Here is a 22,091-nt window from a genome sequence, read left to right on the forward strand (position 1 = left end):
GAATATTTAGGAAGGCAGTAAGTCCAAAGGAAAACAGCATTTCCCTTTTTTTTCCTTTTTTTCAAAGCAAGCAATTTGCTAAAATACTTATCCAAAAGACAACTGGAAATTCTCTACATTTTACCACAATTTCACTGTTAAAGCAGCAAATTAGTTACATTTTTACAAAGTTTTTAATTTTACTTCTAAAATCTCTAGATTTCAATGGACCTGCTGCTGTCAATCCCATTAAAAAACCAAGTTTTTCTTCTAAATTTAGATCCTTTTCTCTCCACAAAGCTTCAAGTTTAGTTCAAGCACCGTTTTAATTTTGCTCACACATTAAAAAAAACCCCAAAACCACAACCCAGACTTCTGCTTTTCCTCACTTTTACGCCCCATTTTGTGCACAAGTGTCTTTGGAAAACCTGAGAACTGTTTCCTTCTGCTACACTTTCTGTCCAGCTCAGTTAATTTGTTCATTGCTAGAAGGTTTCAGAGTGATTTTGTTATTTTATTTTCACTATTGACACTTCCTGGAGTCTGCAGGGATTTCCAGCAGGGACATTAAATAATCAACACTTATTTTAATTTCCTAGAACTACTGAGTTAATGCTGTTAAGAGCATGTAGTCATAAAACAGGATAAATTATATTAATTTGATGTTGAGCTACACCACACAATTAAGCCAATTAAAATGCTCCTTTTGATACTTGTAATGCACTGGCAAAACAAAAATAGGTATTTTGAAGGTAATAAAGGGTCTTAGTGCAGGTAGAACTTGAACCTTCTCCTGAATTGAGTTTGGTCTTGTGAGGTAATTAATCAGAGTAGAGATTTTTGGTGTCTACATCCCCAAAATTAACAGAGATCAAATGATTAATTATGTGCATTCCCACGATTTCCTTCCAAGAATTTTGGCAGAGGAGGAAAATTCTCCCTCAAAACATGAATTGCACCGTGTTTCAAACAGCCACCCAACAAAATGTTCCATGATTATTTCCCAACATATTTATCAAACACAAGAAAACGTGTTCAGTCAGAACTTTGGGAGGGGTATCATAAACCCCTGAGTGATTCCCAGTAATATTTGTCCTTTTTCTTACAAATTAAGATACAGGGGAGCTGTAAATTCATGGTTTTAGCTTAGTCAGTCTATGACTAGACTGAGTCTTGTTACCCTAATTACAGGAGGAGAAGGAACAAGGCAGCAATAAATCAGTGTAACCACAGAATTTTTGCCTCCTGATCAAAGTCATCCTCAGCACAAAGTGTTAAATTTAGGAACAAACCAAGATTTTGCACAGTGTTACTAAAAGGCTCCAAATAATTCACATTTAAGGCCATATCCCACTGAATTTCCAGTTACCTGTGGCACAGCACAGAGGCCTTTATCTTCCACGGCTTTAGACTCTCTCTTCAAATCAAGGTGATCCCTACGAAAAACAGGACAATGGCATCAACAGTGTACAAATATCCTTTAAATATAAACTTATCTTCAAGCAACAGTGTGATTTTTATAGGTCTGCTCATCTTCCCCATGAGAGAAGCAATTCTGGAGATGGTTCAGCTGCTTTAAGGAGGATTTGTGCCAAAATAAATTACAACATTTCCCCCCCCTTCAAGTGAAAGGAGAAATCCAGTTCAGTGAAATAAATGACAAAGTTTCCATTGTCCTGGCTAAAGGGGCATTCCAAAAGTAATGGGAAAACAACAGGATTGTACTGTAATAAACACAGATTAAAAGGCAGCTGAACTTGTGGTCACACTTAGATTAAAATTGGGAATAATCAGGTTCAGCTCCAACCTCTCCTAAAGGCTTGGACTCTTCTACCTGTGAAATCTGCCTTGGAAAAATTGTCACTTCGTGGAAATTTTCCTATTTCAAAGTAAATATCTTGTTCTGCTCTACCCTCAAGTGTTTTACAACCACCCTAAACACCACCAAAAACCTCCAGCTGGAGAAGCAGAAAAGAAGAAAGTGCAGTCACAGCTCCCCCTTGGCCTCAGTATCACTGGAAATATGGATTTCTTTTGCTAAAACTTCTGTTTTAAATCTTTTAACAGGTGGAAGCATAAATTTTACCCATAAAATCTACAGTGTTTTTTATCTCAACTAATTTAATTTTGGCCCTAAACCACCAAACACACTCATTTACATTCAGCATGTCCTGCAAGGAGTATTTAATGTGCTTAAAATTAGATATTGATTTAAGTGAAATTATTGAATTAAGTGAAAAATTCAAGCCTGCAAACAACTTAAAGACTAAGTAGAAGTTAGTCATTGACTAAAATTCAACTCAGCTATGGAAAATATTTAATTTTCAAGTTATAACTCTGGTTCTTTGTGAAAACAGGAATTTTGGGAACTTCACCCAGCTACCAGCATGTAAAAAAACCACAAAAAACCAGCAAGTCCAAGGGACATTAAGTCCTTTCTAAGTGCTACATAAAATAACTCGAAGTAATCATACATTTCAAAATAAACAGTATTTTTTTACCTCATTTTTTCAGAGTCACCAACTTTGGGTTTTTGCTTTCGTTTGTTTTGATGACTTTGGTCTGTAATGAGAAAAAAGGATTTTAAACAAGATGATCATCACTTGAAATATATTTAAAAAAAAAGCACTTGGAACTCACATTTTCCTTTATAAACAGATGTTAAAAATTTATAATATCGAAAACTGAGACAACCAACAAGTTTTTCAAAAAGCCACCCCTGAGTATTGAATTTGATATTTTTGTTAAATAGTGTAGGATTTTATTAATCTCATAGAAGGGAAAGATACTTCAAACAAACATATCTTAAAGTTCTGCAAGATATGATCTGATTCCACAATATTATATTTTAATTATTAAACTCCAAGCTAAAGAAATCAGCCTGTTCTACAGAACTAGAGTTGATATTAGTCCTTATTAGTCAGAAATCAGAATTTTTGCAGGGAATAAGAGATCCCTATTGGAAGTTCAAGTTCCACTGGGGGAATTCTGCAGGAAGAGTTTAAAACCACAGAGCTGAAGTCAAGTTCAACCCCTGCCAGTCTCAGAAACGCAAATAAATGGAAAAATATTTGGAAATACTGGATCCCAAAGACAAGAAAGGGTTGAGGCAGCTCCGTTTCCAACCCTGGAACTTCACACCCAACACTTGACACCGAATTTACACTTCACAGCTTCGGGGATTCGATGCTGTCAGTGAACAGTCACTGAGCAAACAGTTCCTGAGCAACAAGGTAGAAAACAGGCCTGAATTCTTTATTGTGATGGTCACACCCAGGAAGCCACACCAGCAACTGCAAAATCCTCTCTCTCCACTGTTTCCCACGGAATTAAAACCCCACATCAGGCACTGAATGTGCCCCGTGATTGAGCCAAGAAAGTTTTTCATTTTCAAACAATTTTAAGTCCCAGCAGTGAGAAAACACTCACAAATATTCCTCATATTGGACACAGTCACACAGACAGCAGTCTGGATTGAAGCTTTTCAAGCCCTGGAACCCAAAAATGAGGTGCAGCTCTCTAAACCCTTAAATCTTGCTTGATTATTAGGCTTCTGCTGAACTACCAGAAACTCCAATGAGAAAAAAGGAATTATTAATTTTACACATGAAGTTTTAGCCACGGCCTATGCTTAAAAAAATGCTTATTTTATGATCCTCAGAGAAGTATTTTATATTATTAGGTACAAAATCCTGGAGGACACCGTGGAAAAGCACAAATGTACCCATTTGAGGGACCTCCCTCCAGCCAGAGGGATGTCTCACATAACCATTCCTCAAGTTAAATCAAATGGATGCACACTTAAATACCTTGGGCCAGTAGTCATTGCTCATTATAAACTACTTAATGACATAAAATTTCAATGAATCAGAACAAAACTCAAGGCTCACAAAGACTGAACATGTTCAGACTTAATTCTGTGAACCGTTTCTCCAAGAGGTGCCTGTTGAAAACAGTTCAGACACATGAAAACTCCAAAGCTACACTAATAATCACCAGAAATTCCTCATAATAGAGATATTTAAATGATGGAAAACAATAATCCTTTTGCAAGCCAGAAAACACTTCCAGCATATCATCATTTAGCCATTTAGACATGGAGATTTATCACTTTTTTCTTCATTATATATAAGGAACCAATCTATCATTCACAACAAAATCTTCATGGAGGTAAAAGAAACCATCTCACCATCAAAAGAAGAAATTAATCAACCCTATTTTTTCCTTGAATGGTCTAATTTTAAATGCCATTCAACTAAAATTATTTCAGAAACATTTCCCACAGAAACAACTCTTCCCACAGACCACCCAACCTAAATCCTACTTTCAGATTAAGTGAAAAACTTCTAAATAAAAGGTAACAAGCAAATCCTGATGACTTACAGCTAAAACACTTAAGGAGATACACCAATTCAACAGCAAACATGATTTACTTACCCCATAAACATTTAAAAATATTAGTTGTATTACTTTCACTACAACTTTCCATTAGGAGGGACCAGAGATACTTGACAAAAATATACACATGCTCAAAAAGACAGGTCATGAAGACAGAAAGTACCAAATATACTGAAAACTGAATTAAAAAAAGCAGTAACTTTAAAACAAGATAATATGACATTAAGTTCCCTTCCATTAAAACTCCTGCAAGTCTTAAGCCTTTAAGTGAACAAAGGCAAAGGAAAAAAAAAAAAAGGCTGTTCCTTCCCACCCTGCAGCAAACTCGGATCAGCCAGTCCTTGGGAGCCCGACTCCTCCCTTCAAATCAAGTGTTCTGTTCCCCATAACGAGGGGGAGGAGAAAGGAAGAACAGAAAGTGAAAATGAGGCAATGAAAGTAAAAAAAATAAATAAATAAAAAAAGAAAACCAAACACGGAACGCGCACGAGTTTGATGAAATCACCGCATTCAACGCATCTCACAGACCTCTGATCTCTTCTTGAGCCAGGAGTTGTTCAGTTCTCTCCCAACATCCTGCCTTTTATGATCCCTTTTCCCTCCCCAATTCCCCCAAAATCCAGCCATCCCTTCTGCCACGCTGCCCCTTCTCCAGCCTCCCTGGGCGACCTGTTCTGGGGCATCACCATCCACACAGGGAAGAATTTATTCCTAATATCCAACCCAACCCCATCCACACAGGGAAGAATTTATTCCTAATATCCAACCCAACCCCATCCACACAGGGAAGAATTTATTCCTAATACCCAACCCAACCCTCCCCTGCTCCACCTCGAGGCCAATCCCCCCTGTCCCACCACTGTCAGAGACTGAAAGGGTTAATGATTTATGCATTCTGGAGAAAGGAAAAAACAGAAAATTAAAATAAAGCAATGAAAGTAAAAAAAAAAAATAAAAAAAATAAAAAAATAAAACCAAACACAGAACGCGCACGAGTTTGATGAAATCACTGCATTCAACGCATCTCACAGACCTCTGATCTCTTCTTGAGCCAGGAGTTGTTCAGTTCTCTCCCAACATCCTGCCTTTTATGATCCCTTTTCCCTCCCCAGTTCCCCCAAAATCCAGCCATCCCTTCTGCCACACTGCCCTTTCTCCAGCTGCTCTGGGCGACCTGTTCTGGGGCATCACCATCCACACAGGGAAGAATTTATTCCTAATATCTGTAATAAGTAAGCAACAGGAAAACTTACTCGTCAAAATATATATATTGTATTTTCTGTATATTATAACTAATGCTTGGTTGGGACTAGGGAATTGTAAGCTGTGGAATAGTTAACTGCTGTATTATTATTATAAATTGACTGTCCTGCAAATGGCAGTTCCCAAGTTGGCAAAGATAAAGTATTCTGCTTTATTGAACACGTATACGATATCCTGCTTTTCTAAAAATATTGTCTAAGTTACTCATTAGAAAAGAAGAAGAGAACGAGGATCAGAGGGTCAAGGATGGAGATGATAAAGAAGAGCCAAGGAGAAACATCTGGATCATCTGGATACCTTCCCATATTCAGCTCCAAGGACATTGGGCTGATTAAAGCTATTGATGGAAAAGTCCCTGGTAATTGAAATGGGCCTACAACAGAACCAACCAGAACGAAGCCCACGAACCCAAACCCAATCAAGAGCTAACAAGTGACTATGGGAGGGGAGTTGGAAAAGTATAAAAGTTGCTGTTTGTTTTTATTGGGCTTGTGGGCCAGTGGGGAGCAGGGGTCTCCTCAGGCCACCCAGCGCCCTGATTTGCTTATCTGCACTTTATATAAATCTCACAATAAATTTTGCTGCTAAATTTTGATTTAGGTTTATTTACCTATAACACATCCAACCCAACCCTGCCCTGCTCCAGCTCCCTGTCCCACCACTACCTGCTGTCAGAGGCTGAAAGGGTTAATGATTTATGCATTCTAGGATTGCCGAGGGACTTTTGCAGGCTTCTGCACGACTTTTGCCTTAGACCTCCGATGGTCCATCAAAGTGCATTATCCCTCTGATGGCCCATCAAAGCCCATCTCCACCTCTCTGATAATCTTGAAAGGCGGGAAAAAAAACCTTTTCCAGACCCCTCATGGGATCTCAGCACAGACCCAGGAGATGCTGGAGGCTCGTGGCATGGCCCGTGACACCAACCATGGTTCAGCTCCATCACTTTTTTCTTCATTATATATAAGGAACCAATCTATCATTCACAACAAAATCTCCATGGAGGTAAAAGAAACCATCAAAAGAAGAAATTAATCAACCCTATTTTTTCCTTGAATGGTCTAATTTTAAATGCCATTCAACTAAAATCTAACATACCAACCATGGATATAGTAACTCATAACTTCTTGGAGTGTGGGGGCTTCCCTCCCTCACCCCCAGCGGGTCAAGGCCACCACTTCAACTCACAGACATGGAAGCTGCAACTACCCAGTTCCATCCCTGGACCCCGTGGGTTGTGACTATTTACATCCTTCCACTCTCACTTTTCTTTCCCTTACTCTCCCTTACCCTTATCCTGTCTTTCCTTTGTCTCCTGTGATAAACAAAGTCTCGAGTTTCTATAAGTTTCTGAATAAGAGTTTATTATATGGTAAAAGCAAAGCAGCCAGTTGGGTGACAGAAATGGGGACCAGTTCCCCAAATCTGCACACCTACTACAGGGTACATTTAGTATTTATCTTAGCTACTTCATGCATATTAATTATATCATATACATATACATTCTACAGGTTTTTGCTAAGTATTTAATATATGGGTTTTCTTACAGCTAAAGCTAAATGATTATCTCTACAACCAGTCATAATTCATGCATTCTTGGATGAACAGGCGCCTAAAAAGACCATATTTTATTCTTAGGATAGTAGGGAGGTTCAGGGCCCCTTGACCTTGTAAGGGTCTGTTTTATTTCTTCATGGGGGTGTAATTAAGTTTTACAATCCGTTTGTTTTATTTTGATGTAATCACCTATTTGTTTCACGAATCACAATTATTTATTTATCACACTCCCTCACGCATTTTCCCCCCTATGATAGATGACATAGATGACAACCCCCAAAATGCTGACATACCTATTAAAACAAAATTGTTAAAATAAACCCTACCTATATATGTTTTCAGACATAGTGTTGTTTCACTCTAATCCACCCCAAGGGAATTATTGATAAGAACCTGGGTTACCCCCCTCCCCTTTGTAACCCCTGCCCTTATGGAAAGTCCCTCTCCAGCTTTCTCTTAAGCCCCTTTTAGGCACTGGAAGGGAGCTTTAAGGTCTCCCTGGAGCCTTCTCTTCTCCAGGCTGAAAAATAGTAATTATTAGATAGCTTTTATTGATTTCATAAAAAATAGCAGTTACAACCATTTATAGTGTGTAGCAGATAACTCTGATTCAAGTCCTTTGGTCTAATCATCATCACCATCAACTGAAATACAGGATTTATATTACCTGTACAAATATATCTGGTTTGCCATCCTTAATCCTGAGGGACAAAGTTGTATAAAGGATCAATTAGACCTCTATAAACCCTCAGACATAAACTGTTGTCCAGGTCTGTACCTAAGACTGGATCCAACTGCCCCCAGACTCCTCCTGGAGAAGGAATTTAGAAAAGCAAGGGGGGGGTTCTCCCAAACCTCCATATTGCTGGCAGAGCCAAAGGGATGCACAGATCTCTCTCTCTTACCACATTCCAAAGGCATTGGCATGATTTGGTCTTGCTGCCAGGTGAGCAGAACTCCAAATGTCCCTGGAGTCCACTGGAACCAGGGAATCCCTTATAATCCCGTGGTTATCACTGACTGGGTGGGTCCTGGCACAGGCACGTTGCTGTTCATCTTTTCCACTGCTTCAACAAACCTCTGTTTTATAACATGTTCTCAGGTTCCATCAGCGTTCAGACCACACCTTCTTGCTCAGCAAAATGCCTGGAATTCACTTGTCACTTCCTTCAAACTCCCCCCAAAATTCCCCCTGTGCCATCTCGTGTTTTGCTCCTTGGCACCATCCGGGCGTAGTTCCCCAAAACAGGTTTGTCTTCCAGAGCTTGACTTCCCCTTTCCTAAGAACCTTCCCCAATTTATGCTTTTTGCATCAAGTTCCTTCAGCACTTCATGGTTTCTTCATAGAGCCACAGAATCACAGAGTGGTTTGGTTTGGTTTGGAAGGAACATTTAATATCACCCAGTGCCACCCCCTGCCACGGGCAGGGACACCTTCCACTAGCCCAGGATGCTCCAAGCCCCGTCCAACCTGGCCTTGGACACTTCCAGGGGATCCAGGGGCAGCCAAAGCCCACAAAAGCAAGATCACTTCTCCTACTGCTCATTTTAAATATTACATTTTGTAATGAATCTTCAATGGTTTCCTAAAAATCAAATTTTCGAGTGCTCTGCATTTTGGCACCTCTTCAAGTGAGAATTTAAGCCCAAAGAACAGCAGAGCCAGGCACCAGAGACTTCAGAGCAGGTGATAAAAACCCCAAGGAAAATTTAGGAAAAGATTTCACTTTGAAGCTCAGAACTTCTTGCACTTCACTTTCGCTCCAGAAAAGTGAAACTCTGGCACTGTGGGAGTTTTGGGGGGTCGGGATTCTCTCCATAAATTGATTTATTCATTGAAAAAAACCAAACATAAACAATAAATCACACCAACTTTAACTCTGCAGCTAAAAATCCACTCTGACAAATATTTTTCCTCTCCAACTGCAAACTTGTTTTCTGAGCTTTAGCCACCACAAATGAATTGTAAATATTGAAACTACCCACACACTCCTCTTAAATTCAGATCCCTTTAGATCCCAAACCTGTCTCAGGAGGAGGGAAAGCATTCCTAGCCTGTGACTCAGTTTTCACTTTTTAGTTCCAGTTTCGATTTTGAATTCAGCCACATCAAGGAGATTCAAACCACAAAAGCACGAGGGAATTAGGACAGGAATAAAGAAGAGAAGCATCATCTGAGTAACAGGAAAAGATGTGAAACATGATCTCTTCCTGTTGTGAAAATAACATCAGATGCTCTTTGGATTATTAGTTATGGCAACAGCAGAGGAAGAAACGACACAGACTTGATAAATAATAAAAATAAACTCACTTTGTGGCAACTCCAGCGTGGAAACTTTGCTTTCTGGTCTCTGGGTGTCAGTCACCTAATGGCAAATACATCAGAGAACAAAACCTAAATCAATCTCACTCAATGAATTTAAACAAAGGGAAAAAACCTCAACAACCAGCATTTAAACAGAGAAATCCCAATGATAACGTGCTATATTATGTCCCCAACCAAGAGGTAAAAAAATAATTATTTCATTAATCAAAGTGCAGCTGTACAGTTTAGATTTCCCCTCCCCAAATTGGTATCAATTTATATTATCTGCTAGCCTGACAAACACCAGCCTTTCTCACAGAAATGCTCATCCTGAAGGAAGTTTACAGACCTACATGACAAAGATTTTCATGGCACGAAAGCAGATGAAAGTTCTTGTGAGACAATTAAAAAAAATAAAAATCCTAAAGCACTTTAAGCCCTTCTGGTGCTGTCTGCAGCTTGTTTTCTCTGCCAGCAGGCTCCAGTTTTCATTTCCTGCCCTTTGCCCTCCCACTTTGGTTTCGTTTTCCCCACTGAAACGTCATCAGTCCCTGCCCACCTCTCCTGGAAAAAAAAACCAGAGTTTTTTCACGTGTGTGTGTGTTAAATTGTTTGGGCCTTGCTATTAAATCACATTATTTATCACCATTTTCTACATTAGGTGGCTTATTTTTAATGACCCGCTTCGTAGGCTCAATTATGACAATTTATTATCTTAAAAGAACAACAGCAAAGGCAATCAGAAGGAGCACAAATGTCTCTTTAAATTAATAATTAGTGTAAAAGACAGGACATCTTCAGCAACCACCTCCCACCTCCTTGAAACCCCAAGTTTTGAGCACAGACTTGGCAGTCAAATATCACAGGGAAAGTGCATAATTGTTAAAAAAACTCAGTGCCTGCAAAATTCCAGCCACAGCATTGAATAACATCAGGCTGGTGAAAAAAATATCAAGGTATTGTTAATCCTGTAATTCCAGCATAACTCACCTTGGGATCATGTTTTTGAGGACCTTTAGGGTCAGCCTGAGTTCTCTTTCTGATTTTTTCTATTTCTTTTTGTTCCTGAGAGGTTATTCCATGAGATTTTGAAGAGCTGCAGTCTCTGATACATAAAAAGAGAGAACTCTTATTGCTTTTCTCCATATTTAAGGCACATATCATACATGTAACATATAAAAAAGGGATTAATATGAGTCTGCCCTTCAGAGAAGTGTAACTCCATAAGCATATTTAAAAGATTTGATCAGTCAGCTTTTTACACCTCCAAATTGCTGTGCAAAAATATAGCAGCAACAACAACAAAAAAAAGCACTATTTTCTACAAAAGGGACGGGAATTGAATTACATTTATATTTTTTTAAAACCTAAATAATTAATAATGCGGATTAATAACTACCTGCTGCTTTGGGTGCAGGCCAGGATATTCAAGATAGTTTAAATTAAAGTAAATTTATTTAGTTCCTAGGAGCCCTCTATAAGGTTTATTAGATCTGTTGCAGTCGTGATAAATTTAATCCTTCTAGTTTTATTTATTGGGAGATATCATAGATATTGCCCACATTTTGTTATGCATTATTTAAATGATATCAAGCATTGGGCATTATTACTTTTATTACTTATTATTTTATATTTTATTCTAGTATAGTATCATTATATTATAGTATATTTTATTATAGTATAGCACAATAATATTTATTATATATAAAATATATTTTATTAAGTATATAAAATATATTTTATATTTTAGTATAGTATTATAGTATAGTATTTTAGTATATTATTAATATTGTTTTATTTTTAATTGTATCGATATTACATTGAGCAATATTATTAATCATTAAAAATTATTAATATTATTACTTATTAATATTATCAATTATTAATCACTTAAAATTATTGAAATTATTAATTAATTATGTGAAAAGGTAAAACATGACAACTGCTCACTTTTTCTCAAGCAGAGACTTCTTTGCCTTCTGTTTACGTTGTTTAGTACCTGTGGAAAATTTAAAAAAAATAATAAAAAATTATAAATAAATAAATAAATAAATAATTTAAAAGGAAAAATCATCCCCAAAGGAATTTTGCTGTGCTCGAGGCACATCTCGAAATCTGAAAAAAAATTACCATTAATTTCTTCTAAGGTCCTTTTCAGCTTGTGATGCTGTTGAACGAGTTCCTTGAGCCCGTCAGGGACATTCCTGCAGAGCTCCTGAGCCCTCTCGTTTGCTGCCAGAGCCTGCTCGGGCCTCCCCAGCAGGGACAGGGCCTTGCAATAGTGGTGGTGACCCTACAAGGACAGGAGTTGGGATTTTAAGCTTTTATTCACACAAATAAGGCAAAAAAAAATAAAAGAAATTACTCCCCAACCGGCTGCAGTAGACAAAACAAAGTGAAATCGTGTCTAACTGCTCTCAAACCATGAATATTTAGTTTTCAGCTGGGAGCAGCTTGTAAACTCTGGCTTTGGGAAGAAGCAAATTTGGTTTTTCCCCTGATCTCAACAGCTACTTTTTGTCCCTTATTTACTCTTCTTCAGGCCAAGGATATTGGGAAATACATTAATCAGGATTTTTTTTATTGCAAGGACTACATATATTCCTTTTAAATAGGTGATAACACAGCTATGCACGACAAAATAAACGTTTTCTTCTGCCTTTAAAGAGGCAGAACACCTTGTAACAACATTTAAAAATGTTAATTTGATATGCTTCTAATATAAATATACAAACTGTGTACTTGGCTGATTGAGGAAGAATTCTTAGTCCTTTGCATTCTTCTGTCATTAGAAGACACCTCTGGGTTCTCGTCTTGCTTTACAACACCAACAAAAGACAATTTTGAAACGAGGTTTCATTGTTTGAAATATGGAACTAACCTTTGGCCAATCAGGCTTCAAAACAGTGGCTCTTTTCCCATCAACAACAGCTCTCCTTGGAGAAGGGAGGGGAAAAAAAGAAGAGGAATTTGTTATTTGTAATTCAGAAAAATCTACAGGCTGGGTGTCCAAGGCACTATAAAAACACCAAGGGAATAAAAGAGCAATTCAGGGAATGGGTGGGGTTGGAAGGGACCTTAAAGATCATCCAGTTCCAACCTCTTGTCATGGGCAGGGGCACCTTCCACCATCCCAGGCTGCTCCAACCTGGCCTTGGACACTTCCAGGGATGGGGCAGCTCTAGTCACAAATAACTACAGTCACATATAACTATAATAACATATAACTTTAGCCATAGAGTCACAAATAACTCTATATGTCAGCTTTAAAAATACTCTTTTTCTTGTTCATGGTGCCTATTTTTAAGTGAAGATCACCACATTTCAGATGACAAAGGGGTTACTTACTCGTAGTCTCCTGTGAGAATGAAACAAAGAGCTCTGTTTCCATACAGAAGGTGGTTTGTACGGCTTAAAAAAAATATATATTATGAAGAGTTAGTACCATATATTACTTCTGAAAATCCTAAGGAGGAAAAAAAAGAGTGGATTTTCCCAACAATTGCCTGCAGGCTTCTCTAGCACCAACACACTCCAGCTTCCTCAAATCCCATGGATTTACAAGTTAAATCACTGAGGATGTTCATTTTAATTATGCAATAATTGGTAACATTTGGGCCCATTGATGCGACTTCCAAGCAATTCAAATCGTTCTCAGCTTATTCTTAAAAAAAAACCAGCTCAGCTCTACAGTTCCTGGAAATGATGTGACTTCCTTTGCTCTTTACAAACCACAGGGTTTCCTTTGCTCTCACACTTGAATTCTGCTCCTCCCTCCCCCTTTCTCCAGCAAAGCCTTCTTGGTTTGCTCCCCCTGAGTCACTTGACACAAGTCAGCCTCACTCAACTCTGGAAAAAGGGCTGAAATCAGCTGGAATTTGGGACCAAAATGTATTCCTGCCACGGGACATTTACTCAGAGAATATTAGAAATTGTGTGACCGTGTTGGGTCAGGTTTAACTGCAGACAAGTGGGTTTAGGTGGGCCCTGCTCAAACCTGAGTGTAGGTGAACTTTAAATTAATTAAATTAATTCTTTGTTAGCACGAAAGGCTGAACAGGGTTGGACACAGAAAGGCTGGATCCACTTATCCCATGGGATAAGAGGGTTCAAGAACAGGCAACAGAGAGGGAGTGAGACCTTGGTATGGGTAAAACAGGGGGTAAAGATAAGTCTTGACTTACACAAAAAAGCCCCAAGGCTGGTCTGAGCCAGAAGTCAACACAGAGAAAGAATCCAAGAAGGTGTTAGAAGACTCCAGACCAAAAAAGACCCCAAACTGCAAAGGATTTCTTTGGTCTGAGCCCCTCCTGGAGGCCCCAAGCTCGAGCTGTTCCTGTTGCTGTACCACCACTCAACTGATAAATTATTATTCCCTGAAATCAGATGTCTGAGACTCTGCTGGGGGAAACCTCAGGCAGAGAAATCTCCTTAAAAGACACAAAACCTGAAGCAAGACATCAGCAAAATGCTGATCCTTTCAACTGCACAATTACAAAGCTCCAGACTTCAACCTGAAAACTCCAAACAGTTTGAACAACCTGGTGGGATTTTATATTTCCCAGTATTTCACAGACACCAGAAGGTGTCAGAGCAGCATTGGCATGACTGTAACACAAGCAGTGAATACACCAACCCTGCTCAGATTAAAAAATTCTCATCTGATCTCTTCCTCCCTTTTTCCAGAGCTCAGGAAAGTCTCCAAAGCCTTCCAGCAAATCCCTTTTGAGAAGAAATTAAACAAGAGTTAAAAAAAATAAGCCTAAGAGCTGCCAGGAGAGGACACTTAAATATTCGTTCTTGTTTATTCTTTCTGCATCACTGAGGTGATAAATATTTGCAACACTTGGTCACATTGTTCTGCTGGAAGAATATTTAGAGGGACAACACCCAAAGTGGTTGTTGACACCAAATAACTTATTTCCTTGCAGGTTTACTTGCTGTTAAGTCATTTTAGATCAGCTTTAAACCCTAACAGGACTCCTGGAGCAACAAAAGCACAACCAAACAATAATAATGGGAAACAAAATAGAACAAGAAATGTGTCATGTGGCTTTTTTTTTTTCCAATTTGGCCTCTAAGTAGAGTGGTTCGTGTAAAACTATGAAAAATGAGGATAAATCTGAAAAAGCTGAATACATATAAAAAATTATATTACATACATATAAAACACAACCTAGTTCACCAGTTCAGTTCTTACCAAAGCTCTATGGCTTTAGTGTATGAGATTATAGCAGAAACAAAGGCTCCATGGGAAAATTCTTCATTTCCTCTCTGTTTCATAAATTCACTGTCCTGTGAAACCACGAAGAAATAAATTCAGAAACTGTGACTAAACTCATTTAATTCAACAATGAGAAGTAAAGGTAATTATTTACATCAGGACAATGACACACTCAAGCTTCTGAAGCTTTTATCTTTAATCATTTGGGCATTTTTATAAGCCTTGATCATTAGAAGCCCCTCCCAAAACCAATTAAAAAAAAGCACAAAACCCATCCTGAAAGCTTCTCTCACCTTCCTGGAGCTCTCACAGGTCTGAGCTTTCAATTCTTCAACTAAATCACAATCTTCCAATGCAACTTTAATGATGGAACGTTCCCCTGGTGACAAAATTCAGAGAAATGCAGTGGGTGAAAAAGCTACCGAAGACATGAAGGGTTTATCATCTGCCACTGAGAATCCCTGTAATATATTGATTATTCAATAAGCCCAAAATGAAATATATAAGAACATGAACTACTGCACAGTTACTAATATTAAATGACTTTCCTCATCACTGTTTCTTGGGGAGTTTTCAGACTTACACTGAGTAAAAACAGTTGCAAGTTTAAGCCGGCGAAAATCCCTGAGTTCCTCCAGGCCCTGCAGAACGTTGGCATCACCCACACACCTGATCCAATCCACTGCCTCCTCAAGGTGAAAGAAACCCTATTTCAATGGAGAAAAAAAGAAAAAAAAAGAAGGAAAATAAAGAAGCAGAAAACAGCTCACAAATATCTGGATACCTCAAGCACAGCGGAGTCACAAAACTCAACCAGTCACTCTTGCCACAGGAGTCAGGGAAGGCATTCAAATGTTGGCTTTTGATTGAGAAACTTCTTTTTGATGACTGAAATTCTTGAAAAATAATATAAAAGCCCTAGGATTTGATTTAGAAACTTTTTTCTGACGACTACCAAAAAATAAGATCAAAACCCAGATGACTTAAAAGACAAATATCACCCAAAATACAGCAACTGGGTAACACATAGTTCTATTTATTCTGTTTCTCCTGTTGTGAGATTGTCTTTTGTCTTTTATTTATATACTTTTTATATTTATATTTTTATTTTTCATATTTATGTTTATTTATATCACTGTTATGTTTATGCTTTTATTTTTTTATTTTTATATTACGTTTTTATTTCAGCTTTGGCAGCTCATGCACAGCAGGCAACAGACACCAGCAAGTGGGAAAAAAACTGGTGAAAACAGGGAAATTAAGAGAACATTCACCAAGTTTACAAGGTGAAAAATGTGGAAGTATAGTTCTGCTGTGGATTGAATTTGGGGATAAAGGTGGATCAGCAGGTTTGCCAACCACACTCCTCCTCTGCCACGCACAGACTGAACGGGTGTCACTGCTTGGGAATCTTAAAAACAACTGGAAAAACTTACATTTTCTATCCCATTGCCAATCCTCAATATGCCACTGATAAAGTGCGGAATGTTCTGGAACAGGAAGAGAGAAAGCAAATAAAAATCAAGTTATTAAAGAGCTGAGCATTTCAGTTTCTGTCTGCTCAGGTTTAGCTGAGTAACATTTTCTGTTCTGCCTCAATGAAGCATCACTGGGAGAGCTGCTGTGCTCCATTGCCAAAATTCAGGCAATATTCCTGTAATCAGGAGCAAATTTTTTGTGGAAAAATAAATGAATTTGACTGTTGGATATACAATGTTTTACATGGAGAAGGAGGTAAAGGCTGAGGAAGGAAGAAGAGGGAAGCAGAGGAGCAGTAACGTGGACTGGAAAAGCGGAGCACAGACTTTCAAGAAATGAAAAAAAGAACTGTGTCATAACTGAATGTAAAAACCACAACAAATGTCCCCACTTCAGCTGCTGAGAGCATTTCTTACATCCTTCTCTGCACTGTTATATTTGTGTTTTAAGTCAGCAATAACAGCAAATTCAAAATGCCATTTGTTGAGCGAGGGAAAAATAAGTGAGGGGGAAAAATAAAGTATTTAAGTCATTTGTCCATCAATCACATTATTGACTGCAATTATTTACTAAGTTATCCCAACTGTGATAAAGCCTGGGATGCTTTTTCTTTCTAGAAAGCTGCAACTCAGCCATCACACAATTTATTCACTCCAGCAAAAGGAAATGTCTCATTTCAGATATAATCCCAAGCTGCTTAAGGTACAGATTTAATTAACCTGTTCTACTTGAGAACTTACACCAAGTTAAAATACAGTACTTACAACAACTTTTTTAATTAAATCAGCAAGGTCTTCCACAAAATTACACTCAGACATTGTCTTCCACAGACGCCACCCCTGAAAGAGCAAACTGTTTAAAAACACAAGTTATTATGGAGAGAAGTAACACTGTGGTACATGGTCCTAATTGCTAACATTTAATTAACATCTTCTTAGCATACTAACAATTATTATTATTATATTATAGAACATATAATATAAATATAATATTAATATAATATTAAATTGTTTTAATATAAATATTATATTAATATAATATGCAGTAATTTTATACATAAATATTATATGAATGCAATATACAGTTATTTTATATATAAATAATATCATATACATATATAATATATATATTTATATATGAATAAAATAAAATATAGATAAAATAATCTATAAATAAAATAAAATCTAGATAAAATAATCTATAAATAAAATAAAATAATATATTAAGTTATTTTATATATAAATATTATATTCATAATTACGGTATGATAATATATTATAACAATTATAATAATTAAAAATTAGATCTAAGCAAGACCATGTTTACAAACTCAGATTTTTAAAATAGAGGAGGAGGGATAAATAAATAATGAACAAATAAATAAACAAACAAATAAAAGCTCTTGGTGCTTTTGAAATCTCAGGCATCTATTTAAGCACTTAAACACACCTTTTAGATTCCAAACTTCACACACCCCTCCTTAATATTTCCTTCTGTGGTTTGAGGAACTTTTGGCCTTGACTAAGTTAAAGCCACTGTTAACAACAACATTTCTGCAGCCAGTTTAAGCACCACTGAAAACACACAATGATCTTTCACAGGGAACAAGGAAAAGCAGAGAAAAATCCCTTGGAAAATGTGGTTACTCACCCAAATTCCTCTTGGAAAGAAATGCTTTCTGGGGTGAAGAGCAGAGGCCAAAGCATCTGGATTTTAATCACGTTGCAATGTTCTCTCAATCTCTCCACAGGCTGATTGCACCAAACTTCACAGGGATCAACACCTCCAGGAAAACAGGTGGGAATTGGATCACACAGTCCAGGCATTGCAGGGGTTAAGATATAATTCAAAATTCCAAATTGTAATAAACACCCCCATCAATTATTCGCAGACTTTTTATTCCTAAGTCCAAACCAACCTGAACAAGGAGACCTGAATGCTCCAAACCCACCTGGAAACTTAAGTTTTATTACAAATTAAAGGGGGAGAGGGAATTTATACGGAGGTAGGAATAGGGATCTCATGGCAGGCTTTACATTCCTTGCTCAAGGGATTGCCTGGGTTCCAGATTGTACTGATATAATTAGTTATAAATGAATAAATGCTTCTAAATAAGTGATGCTGTGAGTTTAGTTTTTTCCAGATAAAACACGAGCCACTTCCACCTGCACCCCTGAAATTGTTTTCTACAATAAATCCAGAGAAATGGAGCCCAGAGCTACAAAAATCAGCAACATTCTCTTTGGCCTCAGAGGCCTTTCAAAAATAGAACCCATCTCCCTCAGGGTCTGCCTGGAAATTAAAAGGTAAATTAGACTATTGGGGTGGCACCCAGTGCTCTGAGGTAAATTAAAAGGTAAATCAGATTATTGAGGTGGCATCTCAGAGCAGAAGCAGCATCGTGTGGGGGTCTGAATATATGGAAAAATTCATTTTACACAGCTGGCTTTGTCCTTGTGAGTCTCCTGCATATTCCAGGTTACCATTTGTGTAGTGAAAACAGTTTTGAAGAACTTCACACACTCTTGGAGCCACCTGCTTTTCTGCCACCCCTGAAATTTTTTAACTGTTATAACTGCAAAAACTCACCTATAAAAAAAAATCAACTTGAAATTGTCTTTGGACCTCTACAGCTAAAACACAGCTACAGTTAAAACATGGGTAATGAATTCTATTTATTCAGGCAAAATAAGGAAAAAAATCAAAAAGGAATCAAAACCAGCACAAAAGTGCATTAAAAATTTAAGCAAATTGGTTTAGTTCACATACCTGTTTTAGGATTAGGCAGCACTGTCTGACCAAATGTTCCATGACCCTAAAGACAAACATACTTTTTAACATTACACAGCCAAAAAGCAAATAAAACAAACCAAAGCAAACAGGGAACAAAAAGCATGTTTGCTGGAGTTATTTAACACAAAGGTGTAGAGGCTGTTCCATAGGAAAAAAAATGTTTACCTGCACATCCATTAAAAAATGTCCACAGATTAATGGTTATGAATGGGCAGGAAAACCTTTATTAATTTAAACAGTATTTTAAATCACACTAGAACAGTGTTCTGGAAATTAGTAAGTCAAAACCAGGTACAAGGCAGCAAAATAATGTTCAAGAACACCTGACTACACGTGTTTAAGAAGACAACACAGGTTTTCAAAAAGTAATAATTAAGTTTTGACAGTGTGTGTATATTTATATAAATTCATATACGTCAAAATAAGTGGAATAGTTGATTTAATGCTTCAGGGCAGCAGAATCTATTAGTACTTTAATGGGTTTAAACATGTGAACGCTGAAGAATAAATGACTTTGTTCTGTTTTACAGATCCCTACAAAGCCTGTTATTTTAAGAAACTTTTATGCATCATTTAAAAAAACGCTTCTGAATTATAAAACCAACATATTTGACAGGTCAGGACACTCAGTAAGAAAGAGGAAAAAAAAAGATGAACTCTGGTTGCAGCTCCACAGCCCTGCACAGAGGAAACGCTGTGACATTTCAAAACCAAACCAAACCACTTCCCCTCTGTCCATGGAGCTCCTGGGGCTGTTCCCACCAAGGCAAACTTGAAAACCAACATTTAGCACTTGCAGGGAACCAAGGGCTTTGATTCCACGGCTCAGCACACACAAGATATTTAAGAGATAAAATGTCTCTTATCTTCTGCTGGCACGACTCTCAAAGCACTTGATTTTTGGCAGCAGCACACGCCCAAAACATCCTTTATTGATATAAACACATTCCAGTGGGAATCACTACCCTGGTGGGACCAGCTCCTTGTAAAGACACAGCTTTAGAAATAACAAATTCAATTTATCTACACTTTTTACTTCTGCATGGGAAGAGCATTAGGCCAGTTAACCTGTTATTTCACAACAGCAACACAACTGATAAGGTAACTCCTGACTGAGCTCTCCAAGCAGCACAAATATTCCCAGGGGTTTCAAACTCTCCTGAAGCAGAGCACGGGAAGGGGAAAATAACAGTCAAGGAAAGCACTCTTGGAAGTATTAAAGGAGAGGAGTTTATTCAGAAAAGGTACAACTTATAACTTAGAGGGAGTCTTCATCAGGAATTGTAGTGACAGGACAAGGGGGAATGGCTTCAAACTGCCAGAGAGAAGGGTTAGATGGGATACTGGGAAGGAATTCTTGGCTGTGGAGGGTGGGGAGGCCCTGGGATAGAATTCCCAGAGAAGCTGTGGCTGCCCCTGGATCCCTGGAAGTGTCCTAGGCCAGGTTGGACAGGGCTTGGAGCAATCTGGGCTGGTGGAAGGTGTCCCTGCCCATGGCAGGGGGTGGCACTGGTTGATCTTTAATTTCCCTTCCAACTCAAACCATTCTGTGATTCTGTGATTAAATAAGTACAAGCCTTACTGGGCATGAAGAAATAGATGCAATTGGAAAAGATGACAAGAACAAAGAAGGGGCCAACACTGCAGCCAGTGCAGAGTTAAAATCCCACGAACCAAGGGGTGATTGTTTTGCCATGAAAGGAACTGAATCTGTCAGGCATCATCCCAGGGATGGTCTGGGAGCAGAGCCAACAGGTTGGGCAAGTTCTGCTGAGAGGATCTACACATCACTGCCTGCTGTGACAGCTGTGCACACACAGAGTCACCCAAACCTGCCTGACAGAGGACACACACTCTGTTCTGCCCCAATTCAGTGCTTCTACAAGCGAATAATGTCCATGGTAAAAGTTACTTTTGCATCAGTTTCAATTAATCAACACTAGGAACTACTCTGTAGATCAGATCTTGGAATCACAGAACGATTTGGGTTGGAAGGGACCTTAAAGATCATCCAGTCCCACCCCCTGCCGTGGGCAGGGACACCTTCCACTAGACCAGGTTGCTCCAAGCCCCATCCAACCTGGCCTTGGGCACTTCCAGGGATTCAGGGGCAGCCACAGCTTCTCTGGGCAACCTGTGCCAGTGCCAGATTTGGGTATAAACTCCACTGGAACATCCTGCAGGTTCTCCATGCAGTGTCAAAGCTACTCACCAGTTCTAAGTAAGATCTATCGACGTGACACAGAGCCAGGGTTGCAAGGTCGGATACGGACGAGGGATCAGCCATGGCACAGGACCCTGGAAGAGAAGGATGGTGAGAAACACAGTGAGGAAGGCAAGAGGAAAATAACACGTGCTTTGCAGCACTTAAAACGATCACAACAATTTGCCGAGGTTTCGCGGAAGAGACACTTACATATGTTATACAGCACAGGTTAATGTTGAAAACAGTCACCTAAAGCACCAGCTAAGAGCTGGTTATGTCAGGTATCTCTGTGTTCTACGCCTCCAGCAGGACCCCAGGGCACTGCCGCACCCCTGGCAGGGCGCAGGGAGCAGCATCCCCGGAATAGCCGCTGCATCCCGGGATGCCAAACACGCCGGGACAGCCCCCGCCCCGCCCCGGCCGTCATCAGACCCCGGAAAGCCCTCCGCTCGCCGCTGACGTGTCTCCTCCCGCCGGCACAGCCCTGCCCGGAGCTCCAAGAGAAGAGGCAGCGACCGTGGGAGAGGCTCCGCGGCGGCTCCCGGTGCCGCGCTGCGAACCTCGGGCGGGCCGGGGGCGGGCGGCACCGCGACGGGCAGCGGGCAGCGAGTGCCGGGCGGGGCGGGGGGGAGCGCCCACCGCTCCCTCCATCCCCGTATCGCTCCCTCCATCCCCCGTATCCCCCTCTCCATCCCCTGTATCCCCCTCTCCATCCCCGCATCCCGCGCTCACCGCCCGCTCCGCTCCAGCCCCGCGCTGTCCCGACGCCGCTCCCGGCACCGCCCCCCCCCGCGCGCGCGCGCGCGCGCGCCCCGCCGGACGCACCGCCCATTGGCCCGCCGCCCCCGATGACGTCACGGGCGCCGGCCAACCCGCGGGCCGTGCGC

The 22,091-nt window shown here is 39.4% G+C and overlaps 1 protein-coding gene across 5 annotated transcripts in view; it reads right to left on the bottom strand.

Moving 5' to 3' along the window:
- The window catches only part of TTC3 (tetratricopeptide repeat domain 3), a 48,674-nt gene extending 26,694 nt beyond the window's left edge, over positions 1-21,980 (bottom strand). For 3 of the 5 annotated variants that reach the window (XM_027701743.1, XM_027701742.1, XM_027701740.1), the window contains exons 1-17: positions 21,937-21,980; positions 21,211-21,296; positions 18,975-19,020; positions 17,856-17,988; positions 16,970-17,057; positions 16,163-16,216; positions 15,310-15,433; positions 15,020-15,105; positions 14,703-14,797; positions 12,851-12,913; positions 12,384-12,438; positions 11,633-11,795; positions 11,453-11,501; positions 10,493-10,607; positions 9,509-9,563; positions 2,481-2,541; positions 1,349-1,415 (exon numbers count right to left, since the gene is read on the bottom strand). In XM_027701743.1, coding sequence (XP_027557544.1) covers positions 1,349-1,415; positions 2,481-2,541; positions 9,509-9,563; positions 10,493-10,607; positions 11,453-11,501; positions 11,633-11,795; positions 12,384-12,438; positions 12,851-12,913; positions 14,703-14,797; positions 15,020-15,105; positions 15,310-15,433; positions 16,163-16,216; positions 16,970-17,057; positions 17,856-17,988; positions 18,975-19,020; positions 21,211-21,285 — 1,329 coding nt within the window. In that variant the 5' untranslated portion in view covers positions 21,286-21,296; positions 21,937-21,980. Of the gene's footprint in view, positions 1-1,348; positions 1,416-2,480; positions 2,542-4,416; positions 4,599-9,508; positions 9,564-10,492; positions 10,608-11,452; positions 11,502-11,632; positions 11,796-12,383; positions 12,439-12,850; positions 12,914-14,702; positions 14,798-15,019; positions 15,106-15,309; positions 15,434-16,162; positions 16,217-16,969; positions 17,058-17,855; positions 17,989-18,974; positions 19,021-21,210; positions 21,297-21,414; positions 21,598-21,936 lie in introns of those variants that run through there. The other 2 variants (XM_027701741.1, XM_027701744.1) reach the window with 2 other exon arrangements.
- Positions 21,981-22,091: the final 111 nt, after the last annotated feature.

The sequence above is a fragment of the Neopelma chrysocephalum genome, unplaced genomic scaffold (genome assembly GCF_003984885.1).
Source record: "Neopelma chrysocephalum unplaced genomic scaffold, ASM398488v2 Primary Assembly neopelma1_166, whole genome shotgun sequence".
Classification (NCBI taxonomy): Eukaryota; Metazoa; Chordata; class Aves; order Passeriformes; family Pipridae; genus Neopelma; species Neopelma chrysocephalum.